This window comes from Coregonus lavaretus, assembly GCF_964263955.1.
Source record: "Coregonus lavaretus genome assembly, chromosome: 3".
NCBI classification, from domain to species: Eukaryota; Metazoa; Chordata; class Actinopteri; order Salmoniformes; family Salmonidae; genus Coregonus; species Coregonus lavaretus.
Window position 1 is genome coordinate 27,442,626 of NC_139990.1, and position 22,547 is coordinate 27,465,172.

Consider the following 22,547-nt stretch of genomic DNA (forward strand, 5'->3'; position numbering starts at 1 on the left):
TCTCTTAACACCATCCATATAGGATTTCTATTTGCCATATATATTTCAACCGTACTGTGATGTTTTACAAAAGTTCTGAACCTTTCTATTCTCATTGCTTCTACAGATTGTGAATTAAAAATAAACATTTTTGCTAAAAGTATTATTATATTATTGATTGATTGACTATGACTTTTCAGATCACCCAGTAATGCTATCTGCAAGGTTAGTTCCAGGTAAATATTGCAATCCTTTAGCCATTCCTGGACCTGTGTCCAAAAACAAGCTACAAATGGACAGAACCAAAACAAATGATCTAATGATTCTGTCTCTTCACAGCAAAATCTGCAGAGCTGGGAAGATTGTATCCCCCATATAAATAACATTCTATTGGTAGCAAGAATTTTATATAATAATTTAAATTGAAAGATTCTAATTTTTGAATCCGGTGTCGTTTTGCGTGTCAGTTCATAAACACTATGCCATGGGATCGGTACGTCAAAGATCTCTTCCCAACTATTTTGCAATCTATATGGGGCGGCTGTCAATCCTTTGGTCCTTAAGTGAAACTGATATACTTTTTTATTTATCACAGTTTTCCTTAACCAATTATGTTCTTTAATGCAAGGCCGACAGACAAGTTCCTTACTTTCTCCCCCTTCAACTTTCCTCTTCCACTTTTGCGGTAAGGCTGCAATTATTTGGTTGTAATTTTGGGTAGAGCAGACATTTCCATATGTTTTTGTTAGCTGCATGTGCGACATAACTCCACCAGTCCTACCGATGATATCATTTACGAAGATTATACCTTTTTTAAACATTCTGTCAAAAAATAAAGGTTTTTTGTAAATTAGTATATTTGAATTTAACCACAATATTTGTTGCATTATTTGTTCTGTCGTTTCTGGAGGATTAAATTGAAATTGCAACCAACTTTCTATGGCTTGTTTTAGAAATAGTGACAAGTTGAGGGTTTTAATTTTGATTGATCAAAATTAAGTGAATCAATAATAATTGTCATTATACATTTGGTTGAGTTAAGTAGTTTGATTGGTTATAATTTCTAAGATGACTGAATTATTGTAGTAAATGAAGGATATTGATTGTACAATTGAGAAATGTTTTATCATGAATATGTTGATTAATTGGGTTAACGTATTAACAGATTAGTCATTATATACCTGATCTGCCAAGGAGGGGTATAATCTGGATCCAGACCGTTCTACAGGGGGAGCTGTGGGTTTTGTCTTAGACCTTTCTTACTTACCGCTTCTTTCTCTTTAACTTCCTTTTTCTGTCTCTCACCCTCCTCTCTCTTCCGAGCATCAGTGAGCCACACGCTGGCCATATCTAGCCCTTCCACTCGCTCTCTCTCTGCTCTGCCTTAATCTGTTTTACCATGGATTCGAGTTTGTTTGTGTCCAGACGTCCCTCAAAACCATACCTCTCCCTCCACCTGGTCACATAATGGAGGTTCCTCCTATCCCTGGACTCCATAAATCTTTCATCCCCGGTTGTCTCCAGGACCTCCTTGGAGGATTTGCTTCCCATGGTAATGGAACTCCTTGGTCGTCCTATACCCAAAGCCTTTAACAATTGAGTCTCACCTTATTGAATTTAGATTACTTCAACTCTCTGATAATTATTTTATCACTAACTGAATTGTTAGATATTAAATGATTTTACAATTATATATTTTTTTATAATTTATTCGGTCTTTAATTAGTTAATAACTCTGATGTCTTATACGTTTTATTGTATATTTCTTCCTCAAAATAATCAATTGTAATTACTTTATTTCTCACGCTACCTATTTCAGTCCCTTCCTTTGGAATTAATTAATTATCGCGACTATTTTAATCCCTTCTGGTGTACTTTTGACAACCCTCTTTCAGCTTGTCTCAACACAAGTTTAGTTTATGTTCGGTTATGGCCTCTCTACCTGGAGTCAATTTCGGACCCACCTCGGAGTCAATTTCTGACCCTCCTAACTGTGCTATACCACTCGCATTTTATATCTATCTAGAATACTGGCGCATTGGGTTTTCTCTAGATAAACGTCTAAAAACGCGATGGCAAGTCTTTCTGGATTTTGGTAATCATTCTCTGTCCTTTACAACAGTATTTCTATGTTATTGCAAGTTCAGAACACTTCCCCCTCAAAACCATGAATAAAGACTACTGACCTTATCCTTGCAGTTTGGGATTTTCAATTGTAGGTTGGATGTCGTCACCGTTCCTGTCGTCTACCAGTTCACCACCGGCCTGAAGGAAAAACCCTAAATTTCAGAGGTCAGGTCTTTGTCTCACGGATCCTGGATCCGCCCGTGCACGGTTTCGGGGTTCCCTGGAACGACAGCAACGGGTGTTGACATCCGGCTCGAAGGACTAAGCTGTCACGAGAATTTTGTTATCTCAATGGTTGAACTCAACTACTTCTTAAATCTTTCAATAATTCCCAGAGGTGTAAATCTCTAGTTTAAATAATGAATTAAACAAAGACCCATTTCTGCAATGGTCAGCCTTTATTCATGAGAGCACTCTGCCCTCTCAAGTTCAGAGTCCATCTTTTATACACACACATCAGACGAATATCCCACCCCGCTTTAGGCGGGCTTTATTTTTCCACTGTACACATATCAGTCTTTAACATGTTTCATAATCTTCTCCAAGCCTAACGGTTTCTCCCCTCCCAAAGTTGGGAGGCCTATTTACTAATCTTGGTTTCACAGTTGTCACAAGTTGTCTGTCGACAGTTCTCCTTCTCCTTTGTTGTCTGGCCTAACTCCTACTCATATTGCTAAATAGTAACACAATGTCATAATCTTAACTTGTCCTACGCACATACATTACTAGATTATAGTCTTATTATTCTAATACATTTCACACAGTTTTGGAGTGTAATAATTAGTCATTACCAAATTCTTCTATCAATAGGATTGACTACATTCCTGGCAGAATGCATGTAATGCACCCAGAAATTGTGATAAACCGTTGTGGATGTGGTGGAGGAGTCAAGCGCAGGAAGCAGAGGTTTAGTCCAACAAGACTTTTAATAGTCTCAAATGCAATGGTATAAACCCCGACCTCGATAACACGAAGAGGCGAGGGAAAATTACGCACACGCGTAAAACACTAAACATAGAAAAATGATACGGAAAACAAACACGTATCATATACAAAATAGGCAACGGAAAATAACAACACACAATTACCATAGAGCAAAACAAGGAACTTATAAGACACGTAATCAACACTCAAACAGACACAGGTGTGACAGACAGACAAAAGCAATCAAACACAGAAACATAGAGCGGTGGCAGCTAATATTCCGGGGACGGCGAACGCCGAAGCCTGCCCGAACCAGGAGGAGGAGCAGCCTCGGCCGAAACCGTGACAGTACCCCCCCCCCCTTGACACGCGGCTCCAGCCGCGCACCGACCCCGGCCTCGGGGACGGCCAGGAGGACGCGGACCCGGGCGCGTGGGATGCCCATGGTGAAACTCAGTCAGGAGGGATGGATCGAGTATGTCCCCCCTGGGCACCCAGCACCGTTCCTCCGGACCGTACCCCTCCCACTCCACGAGATACTGGAGACCACTCCTCCGGCGCCTCGAGTCCAGGATGGTCCGGACCCTGTACGCCGGGACCCCCTCGATGTCCAAAGGGGGCGGAGGGGTCTCTCCTATCTCATCTTCTTGGAGTGGGCCAGCTACCACCGGCCTGAGAAGAGACACATGGAACGAGGGGTTAATATTTTTATACTCAATTGGCAGTTGTAACCTGTAACACACCTCGTTCAATCTTCTCAGGACTTTGAAGGGCCCCACAAACCGCCGACCCAGCTTCCGGCAGGGCAGGCGGAGGGGCAGGTTTCGAGTCGAGAGCCAGACTCGATCTCCCGGTGCGTACACCGGTCCCTCACTGCGGTGGCGATCGGCGCTCGCCTTTTGTTGACGGATGGCACGCTGCAGATGGACATGGGCAGCGTCCCACGTCTCCTCCGAGCGCCGAATCCACTCGTCCACCGCAGGGGCCTCGATCTGGCTCTCGTGCCACGGTGCCAGGACCGGCTGATAACCTAAAACACACTGGAAAGGTGTTAAGTTGGTGGAGGAGTGTCAGAGAGAGTTCTGGGCCATCTCTGCCCAGGGGATGAACCTCGACCACTCCTCCGGCCGGTCCCGGCAATAGGACCTCAAAAACCTACCCACATCCTGGTTGACACGTTCCACCTGCCCATTACTCTCTGGGTGGTACCCCGAGGTAAGGCTTACCGAGACCCCCAACCGTTCCATGAACGCTCCCCAAACTCTGGAAGTGAACTGGGGACATCGGTCAGACACAATATCCTCGGGGACCCCATAGTGCCGGAAAACATGGGTGAATAGGGCCTCAGCGGTTTGTAGGGCAGTAGGGAGACCCGGCATGGGAAGGAGACGACAGGCCTTAGAAAACCGATCCACAACGACCAAAATGGTGGTATTCCCCTGGGAGGGGGGAAGGTCTGTTACGAAATCCACCGATAGGTGGGACCATGGTCGTTGTGGAACGGGCAGGGGATGTAGCTTACCCCTGGGCAAATGTCTAGGCGCCTTACACTGGGCACATACCGAGCAGGAGGAGACATAAACCCTCACATCCCTGGCTAACGTTGGCCACCAGTATTTCATGCTAAGACAGTGCAATGTCCGGCCAATACCTGGATGTCCAGAGGAGGGTGATGTATGAGCCCAATAAATAAGTCGATCCCGAATCTCGAGCGGAACGTACGTCCGCCCCACAGGACACTCGGGGGGAGTAGGGTCGGTACGCAGTGCCCGCTCGATTTCTGAATCGACCTCCCACACCACCGGAGCCACCAAACAGGACTCCGGCAGTATGGAAGTAGGCTCGTTGGACCTCTCCTCTGTGTCATACCGCCAGGACAGGGCGTCTGCCTTACCATTCTGGGACCCAGGGATGTATGTGATCTTAAAAACGAACCGGGTTAGGAACATGTTCCACCTAGCCTGACGAGGGTTCAATCTCCTAGCTGCCCGGATGTACTCCAGGTTACGGTGATCCGTCAGAATGAGGAAAGGGTGTTGAGCCCCCTCAAGCCAATGCCTCCACACCTTTAGGGCCTGGACTACGGCTAACAGCTCCCTGTCCCCGACATCATAGTTACTCTCCGCCGAGCTGAGCTTCTTGGAGTAGAACGCACAGGGGCGGAGTTTAGGTGGCGTGCCGGACCGTTGTGATAGAACTGCCCCAATACCAGTCTCGGACGCGTCTACCTCAACCTGGAATGGTAAAGAGGGATCCGGATGCGCCAGCACAGGAGCCGAGGTGAACAGGTTCTTAAGTTTGACAAATGCCCTGTCCGCCTCAGCCGACCACTGCAAGCGAACCGGACCCCCCTTTAGCAGGGACGTAATGGGAGCTGCAACCTGTCCAAAACCCCGAATAAACCTCCGGTAGTAATTAGCAAAACCCAAGAACTGCTGCACCTCTTTTACAGTGGTTGGAGTTTGCCAATTACGCACGGCCGATACCCGGTCTACCTCTATCTCCACACCAGACGCGGACAACCGATAACCCAAAAAGGAGACGGACTCCTGGAAAAACAGGCATTTCTCTGCCTTGACATACAAGTCATGCTCCAACAGTCGTCTCAACACTCGGCGTACCTGGGCTACATGCTCGGCTCGAGTAGCAGAGTACACTAGGATGTCGTCAATGTAAACTACTACTCCCTGCCCATGCATGTCCCGGAAAATCTCGTCAACAAAGGATTGGAAGACTGAAGGAGCATTCATTAAACCGTATGGCATGACGAGATACTCGTAATGACCCGAGGTGGTGCTAAATGCTGTCTTCCATTCATCCCCCTCCCTAATGCGTACCAGATTGTACGCGCTCCTGAGATCCAACTTTGTGAAGAACCGCGCTCCGCGTAATGACTCATCGTCGCAATCAGTGGAAGTGGGTAGCTGTATTTAACTGTGATCTGATTGAGACTACGATAATCAATACACGGGCGCAATCCCCCGTCCTTCTTCTTCACAAAGAAGAAACTCGAGGAGACTGGGGAAGTAGAGAACCGTATGTATCCCTGTGCCAAGGACTCGGCTATGTATGTCTCCATAGCCGCAGTTTCCTCTTGAGACAGGGGATACACATGACTCCGGGGAAAAGCCGCTCCGGTCTGGAGATTTATCGCACAGTCCCCCTGTCTATGAGGAGGTAGCCGTGCTGCCCTCGATTTGCTAAACACGAGTGCTAAATCCTCATACTCGGGGGGAATGCGCAGTGCGGGCACTTGGTTCGGACTCTCTACCGAGGTCGCCCCTATGGAAACACCTAGACATCTCCCTACACACTGGGCAGACCACTCCATAAGAGCCCTCTGTTGCCACGCTATGGTAGGATCATAACCAGGGAAGACCCAACACCACTGGGTACGCAGGAGAGTCAATCAGATAGAACTGAATGATTTCCTCATGACCCCCCTGCGTCGTCATAGTCAGTGGCGCTGTGACCTCCCTGATAAGGCCCGACCCCAACGGCCGGCTGTCTAATGCGTGGACAGGAAATGGATTGTCTACCGGCCGAAGGGGAATCCTTAACCTACTACAAAATGCCCGATCAATAAAGTTCCCAGCTGCGCCTGAATCTACTAGCGCCTTATGCTGGGAATGAGGTGCCACCTGTGGAAACCTCACAGGAATACTCATGTGACCAACAGAGAGCTCTGGGTGAGTGGGGCGCCTACTCACCTGAAATGACTCCCCAGTGCGTGGCCTGCTGTCACCTCCCCCAGGGGACCCTCCCCAGCACCTGGCCGCAGTGTGTCCTCCACGACCGCAGGTGGTGCAGGGGATGGCCCCCCTCGGGTTCCCTCTCCTCCTCTCTCTAGCGCCAGCACCCCCCAGCTCCATGGGAATCGGCTCGGGGGTGCTGGAGGGTGGACTGGACGACCCCCACTCGGGACATCCGCGGGTAGCCAGCAGGGTATCCAGACGGATGGAAATGTCCACCAACTGGTCAAACGACAGGTTGGTGTCCCTGCAGGCCAGCTCCCTACGAACGTCCTCTCGTAGACTACATCGGTACTGGTCGATGAGGGCCCTCTCATTCCACCCCGCATCCGCCGCTAGTGTCCGGAACTCCAGTGCGAAATCCTGTGCGCTCCTCTTCCCCTGTCGGAGGTGGAATAGACGCTCTCCCGCCGCTTTCCCCTCAGGGGGATGATCGAAGACAGCCCTGAAGCGGCGGGAGAACTCCACGTAGGTGATGGTAGCGGCGTCTATTCCCCTCCATTCGGCGTTGGCCCATTCCAACGCCTTGCCGGAGAGACAGGAGATGAGGGCGGAGACGCTCTCGTATCCCGAGGGCGCCGGGTGTATAGTGGCAAGGTACAGTTCTACCTGCAGGAGGAATCCCTGACACCCGGCTGCAGAACCGTCATATGCCCTCGGGAGTGAGAGCCGAATGCCACTGGGTTCCGGTACTGAGAGAGGAGGACTGGCCGTTGGTGAGGTGATGTTGTAAGGGTCCTTGGCCACCTCAGAGTTCACCAATCGGCGCAGGGCGTTGGACACCTCGTCCATGGCGGTCCCGAGTCGCTGGATCATGGCGTCCTGGAAATCGATCCGGTCCAGCAGGGATTCGGGTGCCGCCGCTGATCCTGCTGACTCCATGATGGTGTGTTGTTCTGTGATAAACCGTTGTGGATGTGGTGGAGGAGTCAAGCGCAGGAAGCAGAGGTTTAGTCCAACAAGACTTTTAATAGTCTCAAATGCAATGGTATAAACCCCGACCTCGATAACACGAAGAGGCGAGGGAAAATTACGCACACGCGTAAAACACTAAACATAGAAAAATGATACGGAAAACAAACACGTATCATATACAAAATAGGCAACGGAAAATAACAACACACAATTACCATAGAGCAAAACAAGGAACTTATAAGACACGTAATCAACACTCAAACAGACACAGGTGTGACAGACAGACAAAAGCAATCAAACACAGAAACATAGAGCGGTGGCAGCTAATATTCCGGGGACGGCGAACGCCGAAGCCTGCCCGAACCAGGAGGAGGAGCAGCCTCGGCCGAAACCGTGACAGAAATGTCATATCTCTGTTGGAGATGAAAAAAATAAAAGGAACCCTATTACCAAAGATATTCATAACTAACCCAAGGTAGTTCATCTGTGTCGTTCACAGTGGGAGCAAATGAAGCATAGTGGGCAGAACAAGTAAGGAGGTAGGCAAAGCCAAGCACGAGCTAACAAGATCCTATTGGTGCGTTGTAGCTAGTATTTGCATATTTCCGTTAAGGAACGCCTCCTCTGTGAAGTGCGCGTGTGCACAAACTCAATTCGACCTTACACTCCTTCCAAACAACGCAATTTTCTAAAACTTTGGCAAAACGCCAAGTCTATAAAACTTAGTGCACTGTGTTCATAACAGATTGTAGTTTTGGGAACAACATTTTTTATTGAGATCAGATTTTTCATCGATGAGGAATTCAGCAGAATGTCGGCTCAGTTTCACCTAGTTCCTGCCTCTCCCACTACCTGCGACTGGAATTCCTCTCAGTACCATATTTGGTGGCGAGAAAACATTCTAAATGGATGCTTCTGCTTTAAAGCCCCTGTGACGTGTCTGGGTTAGCCATTCTTTTTTTTTCTCTTTTTTTTTGTTGGTCATTTTAGCAGACGCTCTTATCCAGAGCGACTTACAGTTAGTGAGTGCATACAGTTTTCATACTGGCCCCCCGTGGAAATCGAACCCACAACCCTGGCGTTGCAAGCGCCATGCTCTACCAACTGAGCTACACAGGGCCTTCTGTCTGCGCTATTACATGCTGTAGTCCTGTGACAAACTGACACCATTCTGGGATCATGTCTGCGCTATCATATCATTGTGTCTAGGAATTTATATCCATCCATCTCCACGATTATGTCTGTTGGGAAATGTATATATTGGTGACCAATATCAAAGAAAGTTTTGTAACTTTGGTCAAATTTCTGCAGAAAAAAATGTATAGCTCAAATCAAATCAAATCAAATTGTATTGGTCACATATACATATTTAGCTGATGTTATTGCGGGTGTAGTGAAATGCTTGTGTTCCTAGCTCTGACAGTGCAGTAGTTTCTAACAATTCACATCAATACACAAATCTAAAAGTAAAAGAATGGAATTAAGAAATATTTAAATATAAATATTAGGACGAGCAATGTCGGAGTGGCATTGACTAAATACAGTAGAATAGAATACAGTATATACATATGAGATGAGTAAAGCAGTATGTAAACATGATTAAAGTGACTAGTGTTCCATTATTTGCTATCAATTGGAAAGCATCATACTCACCGTCAATAACAAACTGGATTCTGTGTTTTATCAAATTAACCAAAGAAAAATACATGTTTGATAAAATCTGGAAACATTATATTGACCATCTTGAGGAGTGTGATGTTTCCCAACAGACATAATCGTGTGTGAATTTGATATGTATATTTGATACGTTGAAGTACAGGTGTGGGCATGTTGTGGTGTGCATCAGGTGTGGTGGTTGTGTTGTTTTTGTGTTGTGTTGCTTCTGTTTGTGTTTATAAAAAATAAAAAATAAAAGGTGAAAAGATAAAATAATGTGAGACGGAAAGTAGCCTACCAATTTTGCTGAGAAATTAAGCTTTGCTGCTTTTGTGTAACTTTGTGTTTCACCAACATTGGAGATAAACATTAAGGGTGTTGATTAAACATAATTGAAATTGCCTATTTAGTTACTATACTCACAAAAAAATGCATATAAGTGGAATTGGGTTGTGAGTGGGTAGGCTGTACCAAGACAGACCTCATTCTCATTGTGAGAAACAGTGTGTCATGTTTCTCATGAAGCATAGTGGCTAGATGGTTAGTTTGTGGATTTTCCACAAAACCATTGTGTGTTGGGTTTTCTTTTGTGGGAAATCCACACATTACCTTGTGAATTCATGAATAGATTTCATGTTGTTTCATGAAACTGAGCCTAAAGGATCAATCAGCTGGCCTGATGCAGAGGCATTCACTGCATACATACCCATTAGGAATACTATGGAATTATGTCACTGAAGGTCCCTTTTGGTGTTTCCAATGAGATTACCCCACACCAGTGGGTCACCAGCGTTTTATGTTAATGTAGCTCTAGTGTTCTTGTGTTTCCATCAGGAGTGTGACACTAAAGACTTGTGGCGAGCCGAATCAACAACCTCTACATAGTTCAAGCAGTTGCTTTGTGAGAAGGTGTTAAAGTTCACAGTTATAGTTGGCAAAAGTGATTGAAAAGTAACAGTGGCTTGGCTTTGGCCCCAAATTAGAGAAGTTCCACCTGAGTCATGGCCCAGTGAGACACAGGTGCCAGGCCTTGTAGATGGTGTCGTAGAAAATGGTACTTATTTCCAGAGTTTTTGTAGAATTAATATAGACGTTATTGCAATTTAGATAAAGCCGAGGTGGTCTGCAGAGCATCTAAACTCCCAACACTTGGCCCTCAGTTTATATACAGTTCTATTCCTGCACATTTTACATACTTTTTGCCTAATCCCTCCCTCGTTGGTTCCCCCACCACTGTCTCCAAATCTCCTTCATTTGACCGCTCCGCCCACTCTCTTAATTTATGATAGTGATGAATTCTGACTTCTCCTCCTCCTGTGTATTCAGATTTTAAGACAATAGTGACCGGACCAAGCTTTCTCATGCAAAACATAACAGAGCCATCTCTTATAAGTCAGGAGAAGCCTTGAGGTTAGGGAGTGCACACACTCCTGCAGCCTGCCCCAGTTCACCAGTTTCAGAGATAGGCCCCCTCTGCACACACAGTATTCCAGCCACAAATACATTTGCACATAAAACATCCCATCTAACCCATAACACATTATAAAACATATCAATCAATACTTAAATATGGTTTAAACATGTTATGTCCATAACCCATTCTCAACCATATACATTTAAGACATTCCTAACAGCCATCCTCCCTGGACCTTGAGCAACTATGGTTTCTTCTTGTGACTATGTGTATGTGGCTATGTGCATTGGGTCAGGCTATGCGTGTCAGGTCATAGCGCATGTGGTGTCTAAGCAATTTATGACTTTGCTAACGTTTGCAAATGGTATCTTAGAGGATGTTGATTCAGCTTAGGGAAGCATCTGGAGAGCAGTTCTATAGGGGCACCCTAAAACAGAGGAAGTCTGTTGTGTGGAGTCATGGGATTGGTCTGTAGGGGAAACCACCCATATCATGTTAAAGATTATAAATACTTGGTTGGGACAAAGGAGGACAGAACAACATATTAGATCAGGTCCGTTGTTCTCCAGATGCCTGCAGATGTCTGTAAATTTACGCTGAAATCTTTTGAAATAATAAACCTTTATAATCAAAGTACAGTGTAAGCGGACTCCTTGTTCTCACATGATAATTAGCATCATTATTTAGTTACTACACGCACAAACAAGTGATAACGTTAGTTCCGTTGCTAATCTCCACACAGCTGCACCCTTGGATGATAGCACAAGACAGGATGAACTGAAAAACCTGTGGTCATTCTGAAGCTCCTCATCCTGACCATGTGACGAGGATACTCAGAAGCAACAAGAAACAATACAGGCCTATACAGGTCTATCTGTTCCTGAAGTTTTATCTCCATCCCGTGTCCTTGACTACACACCCAGACCAGCTGCAGGGAGCTAGAGGGAACCATCCTTTCTCAGAAGCACAGTATTTGCACTAACGAAATGTCTCTACCATGTTTAAGCATATTATAATATATGTAATGGAAAAATACCTATAGAGCCATTTCATCATGGCTCTGTTTTAACCCTTTAATTGGTTCTTAATCCATAGGCATTGTCACACCCTGGCTCTGGGACTCTATATGTTGAGCCAGGGTGTGTATATTCTATGTGTTGTGTTTCTATGTCGGGATTCTAGTTTTGTATTTCTGTGTTGGCCAGAGTGGTTCCCAATCAGAGGCAACGAGTGTCAGCTGTTGCTGGTTGTCTCTGATTGGGAGCCATATTTATACAGGCTGTTTTCCCACAATAGTTGTGGGATCTTGTTCCAGTTGGTTTGTTCCTTTTGGTCTGTACCGTAGGACTGCACGTATCGTTTGTTGTTTTGTTCGAGGGTTTACTCTCTTTAAATAAATATCTTTGCCTGCAACGCTGCGCCTTGGTCCACTCTCTCTAACGGTCGTGACAGAAGATCCCACCATACCAGGACCAAGCAGCGTGTCCAGGAGCAGGCGGCCTGGACATGGGAGGAAGCGCCGGGAAAGGAGCTGGAGAGGTTGGCGATGGCCCAGGTGGGCAAATCGTGGTCCTGGGAGGACATGCTCGGGGGCAAAGGGCCATGGGCTAAGATTAAGGCCCTGGCGAGAGAGGAGCAACGGCGTCAACAGTGTCGTCGTCGGACGGACGAGAGGCAACCCCAGAAATTTTTTAGGGGGGGGCACACGGCATGGGCGACTGGGCAGCAGGAGGCTGCCACAGGGCGAAATGGGAGACGAGGAGAGAAGGCCACCGGGTTACGGGAGCCATTGGTGAGAGGAGGGAAGGAAGTTGTAGAGGCACGGCGAGAGGTACTGAGGTGTATTGCCAGTCCGGTCCGGCCCGTTCCTGATCCCCGTTTAAGGCCAGTGGTGTGTGTTCCCAGTACGGTCCGGCCTGTTCCTGTTCCTCGCACCAAGCCTACGGTTCGCGTCGCCAGCCCGGCCCGGCCTGTTCCTGCCACTCGCACCAAGCCTACGGTGTGCGTCGCCAGCCCGGCCCGGCCTGTTCCTGCTCCACGCACCAAGCCAGGGGTGCGCATCGTCAGCCCGGTCCGGCCCGTTCCTGCTCCACGCACCAAGCCAGGGGTGCGCATCGTCAGCCCGGCCCGGCCTGTTCCTGCCCCTCGCACCAAGCCTACGGTGCGCGTCGCCAGCCCGGCCCGGCCTGTTCCTGCCCTTCGCACCAAGCCTACGGTGTGCGTCGCCAGCCCGGCCCGGCCTGTTCCTGCCACTCGCACCAAGCCTACGGTGTGCGTCGCCAGCCCGGCCCGGCCTGTTCCTGCCACTCGCACCAAGCCTACGGTGCGCGTCGCCAGCCCGGCCCGGCCTGTTCCTGCCCTTCGCACCAAGCCTATGGTGTGCGTCGCCAGCCCGGCCCGGCCTGTTCCTGCCACTCGCACCAAGCCTACGGTGTGCGTCGCCAGCCCGGCCCGGCCTGTTCCTGCCACTCGCACCAAGCCTACGGTGTGCGTCGCCAGCCCGGTCCGGCCCGTTCCTGCTCCACGCACCAAGCCAGGGGTGCGAGTCGTCAGCCCGGTCCGGCCCGTTCCTGCTCCACGCACCAAGCCAGGGGTGCGAGTCGTCAGCCCGGTCCGGCCCGTTCCTGCTCCACGCACCAAGCCAGGGGTGCGCGTCGTCAGCCCGGTCCGGCCCGTTCCTGCTCCACGCACCAAGCCAGGGGTGCGAGTCGTCAGCCCGGTCCGGCCCGTTCCTGCTCCACGCACCAAGCCAGGGGTGCGCGTCGTCAGCCCGGTCCGGCCCGTTCCTGCTCCACGCACCAAGCCAGGGGTGCGCGTCGTCAGCCCGGTCCGGCCCGTTCCTGCTCCACGCACCAAGCCAGGGGTGCGCATCGTCAGCCCGGTCCGGCCCGTTCCTGCTCCACGCACCAAGCCAGGGGTGCGCATCGTCAGCCCGGTCCGGCCCGTTCCTGCTCCACGCACCAAGCCAGGGGTGCGCATCGTCAGCCCGGTCCGGCCCGTTGCTGCTCCACGCACCAAGCCAGGGGTGCGCATCGTCAGCCCGGTCCGGCCCGTTGCTGCTCCACGCACCAAGCCAGGGGTGCGCATCGTCAGCCCGGTCCGGCCCGTTCCTGCTCCACGCACCAAGCCAGGGGTGCGCGTCGTCAGTCCGGCACAACCCGTGCCTGGGTCACCGGTGCCTGGTCAGGTACCGGTCAGCTGCTCCACACCGGAGCTTAAGCAATCCGTTCCTACGATGTCCAGTCCAGCTCCAGCCAGCGGGGCCAGACCGGACCAGGGGCGCTACGGAGGGATTATTGGAGGGTGGTGGGCGAGCCCGGAGCCGGAACCGCCTCCGAGGAGGAATGCCCACCCAGCCCTCCCCTGTTTGGTCTATGTTGAGGCGCGGTCGCAGTCCGCGCCTTTAGGGGGGGGTACTGTCACACCCTGGCTCTGGGACTCTATATGTTGAGCCAGGGTGTGTATATTCTATGTGTTGTGTTTCTATGTCGGGATTCTAGTTTTGTATTTCTGTGTTGGCCAGAGTGGTTCCCAATCAGAGGCAACGAGTGTCAGCTGTTGCTGGTTGTCTCTGATTGGGAGCCATATTTATACAGGCTGTTTTCCCACAATAGTTGTGGGATCTTGTTCCAGTTGGTTTGTTCCGTACCGTAGGACTGCACGTATCGTTTGTTGTTTTGTTCGAGGGTTTACTCTCTTTAAACAAATATGTTTGCCTGCAACGCTGCGCCTTGGTCCACTCTCTCTAACGGTCGTGACAGGCATATAAGGTATATAGGCGTTTCATTCTACAACATGCATAATTCATATCATTGGTTTGTTATGTTATCTGCCCTTAAGTGAGACAGAGTAGTTAACCAACAATGGAAACAGAAAAGTTAGCCTTTTGGGTAAAACACTGGGGTGAACCTTCACTGGAAATGCGCCAAAATAGTAGCTTATAGTAAAATAAGATTTTTTTAAATATATATTTTTACCCTGATCAGTTTAATCCTTTCATCACCATTGTATTGATGTGAAGGCACAATGGACTACTGCCACCTAGAAGTATAGTAGAGCATGGCGTTTGCAACGCCAGGGTTGTGGGTTCGATTCCCACGGGGGGTATGAAAAAATATGTATGCACTAACTGTACGTCGCTCTGGATAAGAGCGTCTGCTAAATGACTCAAATGTCAAAAAGTATAGGCGCGATAAGAATAAATATAGAACACCCACACTGCCAGGTGGCGCTGCGAGATGTAGAGAATGCAGGAGACAGACGGGAAGGAAAGACCGGTAGGGGGAACTGCCATATTGGAGTGCCTCGTAAATGGCGTCCCTTGAGAAAGCAAGAAACAGATGTATGTCAGGAGAAGTGCAGTGTTATCATAAGGAGACGTATACTTGGATGACAGAGGGAAAAAGAGAGGGGGAGGAGGTCTAAGAGAGAGGGGGAGGAAGACTGTGAGCTTGAGTCGGTAAAAAATGGCGGAAAAAAGGGAGAAGGTTTGTTAAAGAATAATGGTAGGAAATGTAAGCAAAGTGAGCTGAAGGCAGGAGGAGAAATGGAAGTGAATGATGGTGAAGTATCGGAGGTGGTTGGTGTGGTGAAGTACTCAGAGCCCGAGGCTTGCACAGAGGGTCAGGATAAAGATGAGTCAGTGAGAGTAAGAGTGAAGTTTTTTGAAAAAGTGGACCCTTGCCTTTTGGCTGATCCATTTGTGGTTTCAGGATGGGTGAAAAAAGTGTTGGGTATAGTGGAATCGGTGAGGGTAACCAGAAGTGGTCTAGTGATAATTGTTTGTGTTTCTGTTGGTCAGAGGGAGAAGGCGCTCAGAGTTAAACAAATGGGGGAAAGAATTGTGAATTGTTTCACTCTCAAGAAAAGGGCACCATTGAAAGGAGTGATTACTGGGGTAGCAGTAAATGAAAAAATTGACCAAATGAAGGGGAAGATTCCCGGTGTTTGTGATGCTCGTCGTTTGGTGCAACGCAAACAGGGTGGGGAAACAGTTGAGTTTTGAACTTGAGTCCTTGCCTGACAAAGTGAAGTTAGGATATGTAAGTTATCCTGTTCGAGTTTATGTGCCGAATACATTACGATGTTACAGGTGTCAAACTTATGGGCATGTGGTAGCAGTGTGTAGGAGGGAGGTTCCAAGGTGTGAGAAGTGTGCAGAAGGGCATGAGACAAAGGAATGTGTAGCATTGGGGAAAGTAGTGGTATTTGTTAATTGTAGGGGTGCCCATGGGGCTGGGGATCAGAAATGTCCTGTGCAAGAGAGGCAGGTTGAGGTTTCCAGGGTAAGAGTAGTGAAGAAGTTGTCACATGCTGAGGCAGTGAAGAAAGTAGAGGAAGATGGGTCAAGGGGGAGGAGTGGTGAGAGTAGTAGATATGTACCAGTACAGGGGGATAGGCCAACAAGTGATATATGTTTCAGTAAGATAGGATTTTTAGCATTTACATTTTAGCAGATGCTCTTATCCAGAGCAACTTACAGTTAGTGCATACATTATTTTATTCATACTGGCCCCCCGTGGGAATCGAACCCACAACCCTGGCGTTGCAAACACCATGCTCTACCAACTGAGCTACATCCCTGCAATGGTTATTAATTGTACTGCAGGGATGGAACGTAAGTCGAAGAAAATTGAGGTTGTGGAGGCAGCTGCAGAGAGGTATTTATTTGGGTGTGCGAGACTTGACATCAGAAGAGTTACAGGGAGTGTTAAGTGGTGATGTCCCATCATTTCAGGTTGAGGGCATGAGGTAGGAATTAATATATTTAAATAGTGGAGTAGGGTGGTGTTAATTATTAATCATATTTATGAATTTGTGAGTGTAGTGTTATATATAAGGGAGTTGTACTCTAGTGGGTGGCGGTAATGCAACAAATTGGATGCCAACCGCCGTTAAACCTCATCGAAGAAGAAGGTGGCGCTGCGTAGTTTTGACACCTCCTACTAGCCATCTTCCGATTCTGGTACAACACCCAAGGAGAACGAAGACGGGCGAAACAACGCGAAGGTATTTTATAAAAAATAAGCATTTTATTTATCAGATTGAACAGCACATTTATCGGTGTGTGCAACTTATACGCAAATAAACACTTCGGTAACATTCATTTTGGTTTAGCTATCCAGTTCTTCGGCGGTAGCTAAATAGCTAGCTAGCTAAGCCACACGTGAAAATGGCTGGCTAACTTGGCTACCTACGCTAGCTATCCAACTTATAGCTTAGCCAATGTTGTTAGAACTGGTTAACCATGCTGTATTTTGTTTAAGTTCACGCCGCAGACATGTTTGTCTTAGTTATTACCATTAAACCACGCCAACGGTTACTAATAAATTCACGCCAACTGTTACTAATCAATTGGCTAGTTTACTAGTTAGCTAAATGTTCTAGCTTTCATTGCTAGCTAACTTTGCCAGCCGAACTAACGCAAGAGCGAGGTATGATGGGTATATTCATTAGTGCACACCGTAGCAAACAGTTGCAAAAACGTTTCTATCGGACAACTTCACATAGGTCAGTTTCGTCCCGTTTTCTGATTTTGGGAATACACCCCAGTTAGCCACTGCAGTGGAATGCCCTGTTTTGGCTCTTGCTTTATGCTTATCATCACATTCTTCTCCGAACATAAGATGGCACGTTTCTCAAGTGACTAGTCACACCTGACTAGCCAGTTGATACCTTAACAAAATGTTAGCCATTAATTGTATAGCACGCCTAAATCTTATAGTTTAAATCTGTTACATAACAAACCTATTGTTTACTAAATACAAGCTAGCTAGGTATATAATCTTACATAATCTCTTGTTTAGTTGTCAGCTGGTTAGTCACTTGTTTAGCTAAATTCACTTGTACATTCTCTTCATAGATGGCTAGATTGCTGACAAGACTGAGATACTGGTATCAACAGATAAATATCAATGCTATGGGTTGCATTTTTCTAAGTCTATTTCTCTCAGGTAGGCTATGGCTCGCGGGCAACAGAAGATTCAATCCCAGCAAAAGAACGCCAAGGCGGCGGCTGCTAAGAAGAAGGGAGCAGCAGCAGACCAGAAGACTGCAGCCAAGGCAGCACTGGTCCACACCTGTCCTGTCTGTAGGGTGAGTATTAGTGGTTGGTACTTTATGTGCCTTTAGTAGGCAGGGCTAGGGCTGTTACGGTGACTGTATTACCGAGTCATGACGGCAGTCAAATTCCACGTGACCAAGCTCTGATGCTGCTGACGGTCATTAGTAGCCTACCAAACTTGATAACTGCCTTGTACTTAGCACTCTATTGTCCCTCTAATCACTCTGACATCAATGCAAATGTAATCGACAATCTAATCAAACACTTCATGAGAGCTCATGTTGCGCAACAATTCTATAGGCTATGCAATTGGTTGAGAAAACAGTGATGGCCTCTATTAAAAAGAGTAGGATCCCATCAGCTTTCTATAGGCTAGGCCTACTATATTTATTTCTCAACTTTCCTAATATTAAGCACAATACTTCTCTTTACAACAGGAGTATAGCCTACCTGGCTGGCATGAAAATGAACCACGGGAAAGCGTCCTCATTCGCTATTTAAGGGCATAGATGATATGTATTTTTTTCCGCTGCCCGTTTGAGACTGGTGCATGATAATGGTCCATTCTAAATCTAAATAAATGTTACACATATATTATTTAGTATATATAAAGAAAAGATTAAATCAAGAATAGTGTGATGAGTGGCAATATTAGCCTATCACTTGTGAATTATTATTTGTGAATGATGCCCAGCTTTTTTGCAACTTTTTCAAATCATAGTCGCACACCTATATGTTTTGATACGGTTTGTATCACAACTAGGGTCCCCTGTAGCTCAGTTGGTAGAGCATGGCGCTTGCAACGCCAGGGTTGTGGGTTCGTTTCCCACAGGGGACCAGTATGAAAATGTATGCACTCACTAACTGTAAGTTGCTCTGGATAGCATCTGCTAAATGACTAAAATGTAACTAAAGAGGCCAAATAACTTCTTAAAATGAAGCACATTAATCCGCATTACAACTGGTGTAGAGCCTAACTGGCATGCATACGCAGCTCATGAGTCTCAAATTTGGGGAAGATCCTTTTCACCATAAAAATGCACCTTTATAATAAAAGCATTACATGCATAATTGCATGTGATCACTTTTGAGAATGGTGTTTTCCTGTGAATGGAACATTCGCACTTATAGCCTACTACCGTGTGCACATTGCTGCGCTTATAATGTGAAGAAATAGCCTAATAGTTTATCAACATTTTAAGCTAAATGTTCTCATCTGTTGCGTCAGGCTCATTGCTTAAAACTGTTTTTTTTATGCTAGCGGTTGTATTAATTGGGCATCTATCGCATTCCACAACTGTCCCAGACTATGTTTGGAATATTTATTTATTGCACAGAATAGAATAGGTCAACTTTTGTACTATGGGGGATACTAGATTGACATAGGTTGGTGCTTTTGCTGTTTGTTAGGCCTACTCATCTTGTTGGCTGGCGAAAAGTAAATGTGGCCAGTTCTTCCAATATATTCAATCAGGTTGTACGCGCTGTTGAAATTAACACAACAACAAAAACCAACACTATTTTTGTTAATCACTTCCATTGATATCACACTGAAATCAATAGAACAGGGGGCAAATGTTTCAGGTGTAGTGCTGTTTGAACTAACACTATTCAAAAGCCACACGGAAACTTGGAATAACCTATACATGATTGGTTAGATGAAAACTTGAAGGCTTATGTCTATATTTTGGGATGTTGATTTCGGGAGGCTTCCATCACGGAAAAAGGACTAGACCACTTTTTTTGTTAGTTAACCTAAACGAAAACATGACCTGACATAGGATATCAACAGTGACAACATATTTAAGTAATAGTTTGACTGTCAAATCCATGTATCGGTGTGTGGCCAGCGACTTTTATAGAGAGACCGGCCCAAATTTTCTGTGCCGTTTCATTAACTCTGCGTTCGAAGTCCTGCGCATCCCAGCGGGTGACAAAATCAACGGTACAAAACCAAAGATATTGATCTGGTTTATCAATCAATCTTATGTAATCGTGACGTCTATAAACTTTTATACTAACATCACCAATCTGAGGTAAAAATTGTTTAATTCCATTCAATTTTATAGGGTGACAATGCAGGCTTGTGTAAGGTAGTAACACAAACTGTCCACATTAGGGAAATGAGCGCAATATACATTAATTTACTATGGCAAAATAATTGAACATGTCAATTTTAAGATGATAGTATATGTTGCCCACTCAAACTATTGCAAAAATTACATTCATTTAACCATTTTAGAGAGTTTAACAAATGCTCTCAAACACAATTTATCCTGGCGCTCTAGAGCCTCCATAGTCTGTGCAGCAACCTGAACGTTTGACGTGCCTACCTTTAGGTTTCTCTCTGTGTAGTCCATTGTACTGGCCTGTGTGATGTGTAGTAGTTTGATGCATCTTATTGCTTTGTTTGTCACCTGAAAATTCAGTCGCAGCCAATGATTGTTAATATCAGCCATTCCTTACCTGACCCTTACAGACGCAGATGCCGGACCCGAAGACATTCAAGCAGCATTTTGAGAGCAAGCATCCTAAGTCCCCAATGCCACCAGAGCTGGTTGATGTTGAGGCTTAAACGATCACACATACAATGGACCTACAGCTGGGGTAAGACGCTCTCATCATTGACTTGCAGTATACGTTAGCAGCAAAATCTTGCCCTATGCTTCAGTTATATTTTGTATGGCTCAATATGTGGAAATGTTGTCACTCATTGTTTTTCATGTTGTGATTCACAGACACACGATTTGAACACAGCAACTGATATAATGGCGTCAAGGGACAAAACACTGAGACCCCTGGACATGGGTGGGGGAATATTTGTTTGACGACCTAAAATGGGGGCAGAAGCACACCAGCACCCCTTATCTGTCCAACCACTCCTGAACTTCAGACTCTATTGAAGCACCCATCTTACTTACATTTCATTTCAGTCATTTAGCAGATGCTCTTATCCAGAGCGAGTGCATACATTTTTCATACTGGTCCCCAGTGGGAATCGAACCCACAACCCTGGCGTTGCAAGCGCCATGCTCTACTAACTGAGCCACACAGGACTACTTCTGAGTCCACTCTACCTACATCCCATTTCCCTATGCTGCTTCCTTCACTTAATTCCTGATTCAATAACATCTAGACTGTTACGTCTACAAGTTTCATGGTGTGACTTTCTTTTCCTACTTTTTCTCACCTGTGTACCGCTGTCCTACTTTTGCCCCAAACTCTTTTCTATACCTCCTCCCATACACTCTTGTTCAAATGTTCTCGATCATTTCTGCTTTCTTTGAGAATGGTGTCATGGTGGAAAGGATTTGTTAGTAGCCCAAGACCGAGCCTTGTTCTGCCTGCAAAGGCCCTGGTCGAAACAATGCCAAATCCCATAGTAGTTTTGGTCTGTGTATGCAAAAATCACTTTTGATAGTCTCCGGGTCCATGTTGTAACAATTGTTTTTTTGCATTTGACCATTTCCAATAAATGTTGCAATATATATGAAAGCATTCCTCTGCCTATTTGATCCATTCTGAAGGAAAGCAGTGAGTACATTTGTGTGTGTGAGAGAATATGTATGCCTTGTAATCCTAGCAGAAAATCGGGACTTCTGGATGCAAGTTAAACGCCATTCCGTCTATACTGATACCAGATAAATGCATATTTATAAGTATTTTCAAATGTATTTCCAATATACTGCAAGGCTATGTAGCTGAATAGAGGTGACACTGTCTAGGATAGACTTGTAAATGTGTTTCTGGAGATCTGTGTTCACTGCCATTTACTCTCTCTTCTGCATCAAATCAACCTCTTACAATAAATATTCTATACTGAACTAAAATATAAATGCAACAATTTCACTAAGTTCCAGTTCATATAAGGAAATCGATCAATTGGAATAAATTCATTAGGCCCTAATCTATGGATTTCACATGACTGGGTGAGGGTGCAGCCAGCCTGGAAGGGCATAGGCCCACCCACTGGGGAGCCAGGCCCAACCAATCAGCATGAGTTTTTCCCCACAAAAGGGCTTTATTAAAGACAGAAATACTCCGTTTCATCAGCTGCCCGGGTGGCTGGTCTTAGACGATCCCGCAGGTGAAGAAGCCGGATGTGGAGGTCCTGTGCTGGCGTGGTTACACGCGGTTGTGAGGCCAGTTGGACGTACTGCCAAATTCTCTAAAACAACGTTGGAGGCGATTTATGGTAGAGAAATTAACATTCAATTCTCTGGCAACAGCTCTGGTGGACATTCCTGCAGTCCGCATACCAATTGCACGCTCCCGCAGAACTTCAGACATCTGTGGCATTGTGTTGTGACAAAACTGCACATTTTAGTGGGCTTTTGTCCCCAGCACAAGGTACACCTGTGTAATCATCATGCTGTTTAATCAGCTTCTTGATATGCAACACTTGTCAGGTGGATGGATTATCATGGCAATGGAGAAATGCTCACTAACAGGGATGTAAACAAATTTGTGCACAAAATATTAGAGAAATTAGCTTTTGTGCGTATGGAAAATTCCTGGAATCTTATTTCAGCTCATGAAACATGGGACCAACACTTTACATGTTGTGTTTATATTTTTGTTCAGTATAGTTTATTATTTTATTACAAATATAGCAGTATACAGTCCTCCAGAAATCTGTTGACAAGGACATACATCACTGTGTATTGGATCCTCTGTACATATAAAAATGGCAAATAATTTGACATTTTCCATTGCT

General features: G+C 46.3%; 1 protein-coding gene across 2 annotated transcripts; it reads left to right on the forward strand.

Annotated features, from left to right (window-relative positions):
• The first annotated feature begins 16,689 nt into the window (after positions 1-16,689).
• LOC311109505 (zinc finger protein 706-like) lies at positions 16,690-21,318 on the forward strand. Of its 2 annotated transcripts, none has more exons than XM_084152423.1 (4): positions 16,690-16,776; positions 17,721-17,862; positions 20,310-20,437; positions 20,569-21,318. In XM_084152423.1, the coding sequence occupies exons 2-3, from the start codon at positions 17,728-17,730 to the stop codon at positions 20,403-20,405; spliced, it is 231 nt and encodes a 76-aa protein (XP_084008549.1). In that variant the 5' UTR covers positions 16,690-16,776; positions 17,721-17,727; the 3' UTR covers positions 20,406-20,437; positions 20,569-21,318. The 2 variants fall into 2 exon arrangements, with proteins under 2 accessions (XP_084008549.1, XP_084008550.1); XM_084152424.1 differs by having other exon boundaries at positions 16,714-16,776; positions 17,707-17,862.
• The last annotated feature ends 1,229 nt before the right edge of the window (positions 21,319-22,547 follow it).